This window comes from Neomonachus schauinslandi, chromosome 14, assembly GCF_002201575.2.
Source record: "Neomonachus schauinslandi chromosome 14, ASM220157v2, whole genome shotgun sequence".
Classification (NCBI taxonomy): Eukaryota; Metazoa; Chordata; class Mammalia; order Carnivora; family Phocidae; genus Neomonachus; species Neomonachus schauinslandi.
In genome coordinates this window covers 73,998,064-73,999,572 of record NC_058416.1, presented here as the reverse complement: position 1 = coordinate 73,999,572, position 1,509 = coordinate 73,998,064, and the positions used below count along the sequence as shown (strand labels likewise).

The following is a 1,509-nucleotide window of genomic DNA, read 5'->3' as shown; positions in this document are numbered from 1 at the left end:
TCCTCCAGAAATCCTCAAAGTCTACTCTTTCTCTTCTTTACTCAAATGTCACCTCCTCAGTGAGACCTCCCTCAAGCACCCTACTTTAAAATACAAACCCCACCTGTGTGGGCCCTCCTTGTCTCCTTTGCCTACTTAATTTTTCTCCAGAAACTTCCAACATGTCACATCATCTGCTTATTTTGTTGTCTACCTCCTAAGCCCTTCAAGGGCAGGCTTTTGTCTGACTTGCTCACTTCGATAGCAGCAGCACAGTAACCTGGCACAGGGTAGGTGCTCAATAAATGTTTATAGACCTGAGTTGCAGTCTGGGTGGTCGTGGTCAGGAATTTGGTGGAACAAGCGTTGGTCCCAAAGAAGCCATTGCCTGCCTGGCCCTGGAGGTCCTGGCTGACAGGTGCCCTATTGGGGTCCTGGGAGGATCCCACTCTCCCAGTGATCTGCATGTGGGGAAGGGAGCCACTCAAGGCCTGGCCATATCTTGGAAGACTCTCAGTAATAATAATAAAATAATAATAATAATAATAATAATAATAATAATAATAATAAAACAGCAGCTATCTTTTACGGTTGCTGGCCTTTTTTCCCAGGTCTCGGTTAAGTGCTTCACATTCACTATCTCATTGACGTCTCATATCATTCCTATGATGTTATCATATTATATCCATTTTAAAGATGAGAACACTGAGGCTCAAGCCCGGCACAGAGCGGACCTCAAACAAATGACGCCTCCCTGCTCAGCCCAATAGAGGTTGCGAGGGACCTGGGGCGCCGGGCGTGGGGGGCAGGGCCTCCCGCGAAGGGCGGGGTGCTGGCCGTGCGGGGACCCGAGCGTGCGTCCGGCCCCAAAGGACCCTCCCGCCCGGCGCCGGGCCGCGCAGAGGCGGCTCTCCGGAGGGGCGGGGCGGCCGCGCGGTGGGCCCTGACGTCACCGGGCGCTCGGCCCCGCCCCGCCGCGGCTGCTGCAGCCGAGCCAGCGAGCAGGCACCGCCGCCGCCCGGACTGGGAACGCAGCGCGCGCGGCCATGGCCTCGGGCCCCGCGGGTAAGCGGGCGCGGGGCGCGGGGCGCGGGGCGCGGGGCGCGGGGGCGGCGGGAGGACAGCCCTGGGCCCCCGCCCCCAGCGCTGGGCTGACCGGCTGTCCCCCCCGTCTCGTCCTACAGAGGCGGACACGCGACAGAGGCTGCTGCGCACCGTCAAGAAGGAGGTAGGTGCCGGGGCGGGGGGCGCGACCCTGGGGAAGGGGGCTGCCGCAGCCCCGCGGGGAAGGGTCTCTAAAGGAGTGGTGGTTCGTGGCAGAGGGGGCGGCCACCTCGGGTGCGGGGCTCACCTGGGTAGGTATTTACCTCCTGCAGCACTGGAGGCGGTGAGTTTAGGGGTGGGGGCCTCGGGTACTGGGGGGGCTCTGGATGCTGTGTGCAGGGGCGGGTGCAGCGGGAGGGCCCCCCAGGTGTGGGGCACACCTGGATGTGTCTGAGTAGGACCCCCTCTTGTGGAGGAGCAGGTGGG

At 61.3% G+C, this 1,509-nt stretch overlaps 1 protein-coding gene across 2 annotated transcripts in view; it reads left to right on the top strand.

Moving 5' to 3' along the window:
• The first annotated feature begins 980 nt into the window (after positions 1–980).
• The window catches only part of SGSM1 (small G protein signaling modulator 1), an 87,755-nt gene continuing 87,226 nt past the window's right edge, over positions 981–1,509 (top strand). For both annotated transcript variants that reach the window (XM_044921311.1, XM_044921310.1), the window contains exons 1-2: positions 981–1,044; positions 1,164–1,207. In XM_044921311.1, the coding sequence (XP_044777246.1) occupies positions 1,026–1,044; positions 1,164–1,207 (63 nt within the window). In that variant the 5' untranslated portion in view covers positions 981–1,025. The remainder of the gene's footprint in view (positions 1,045–1,163; positions 1,208–1,509) is intronic.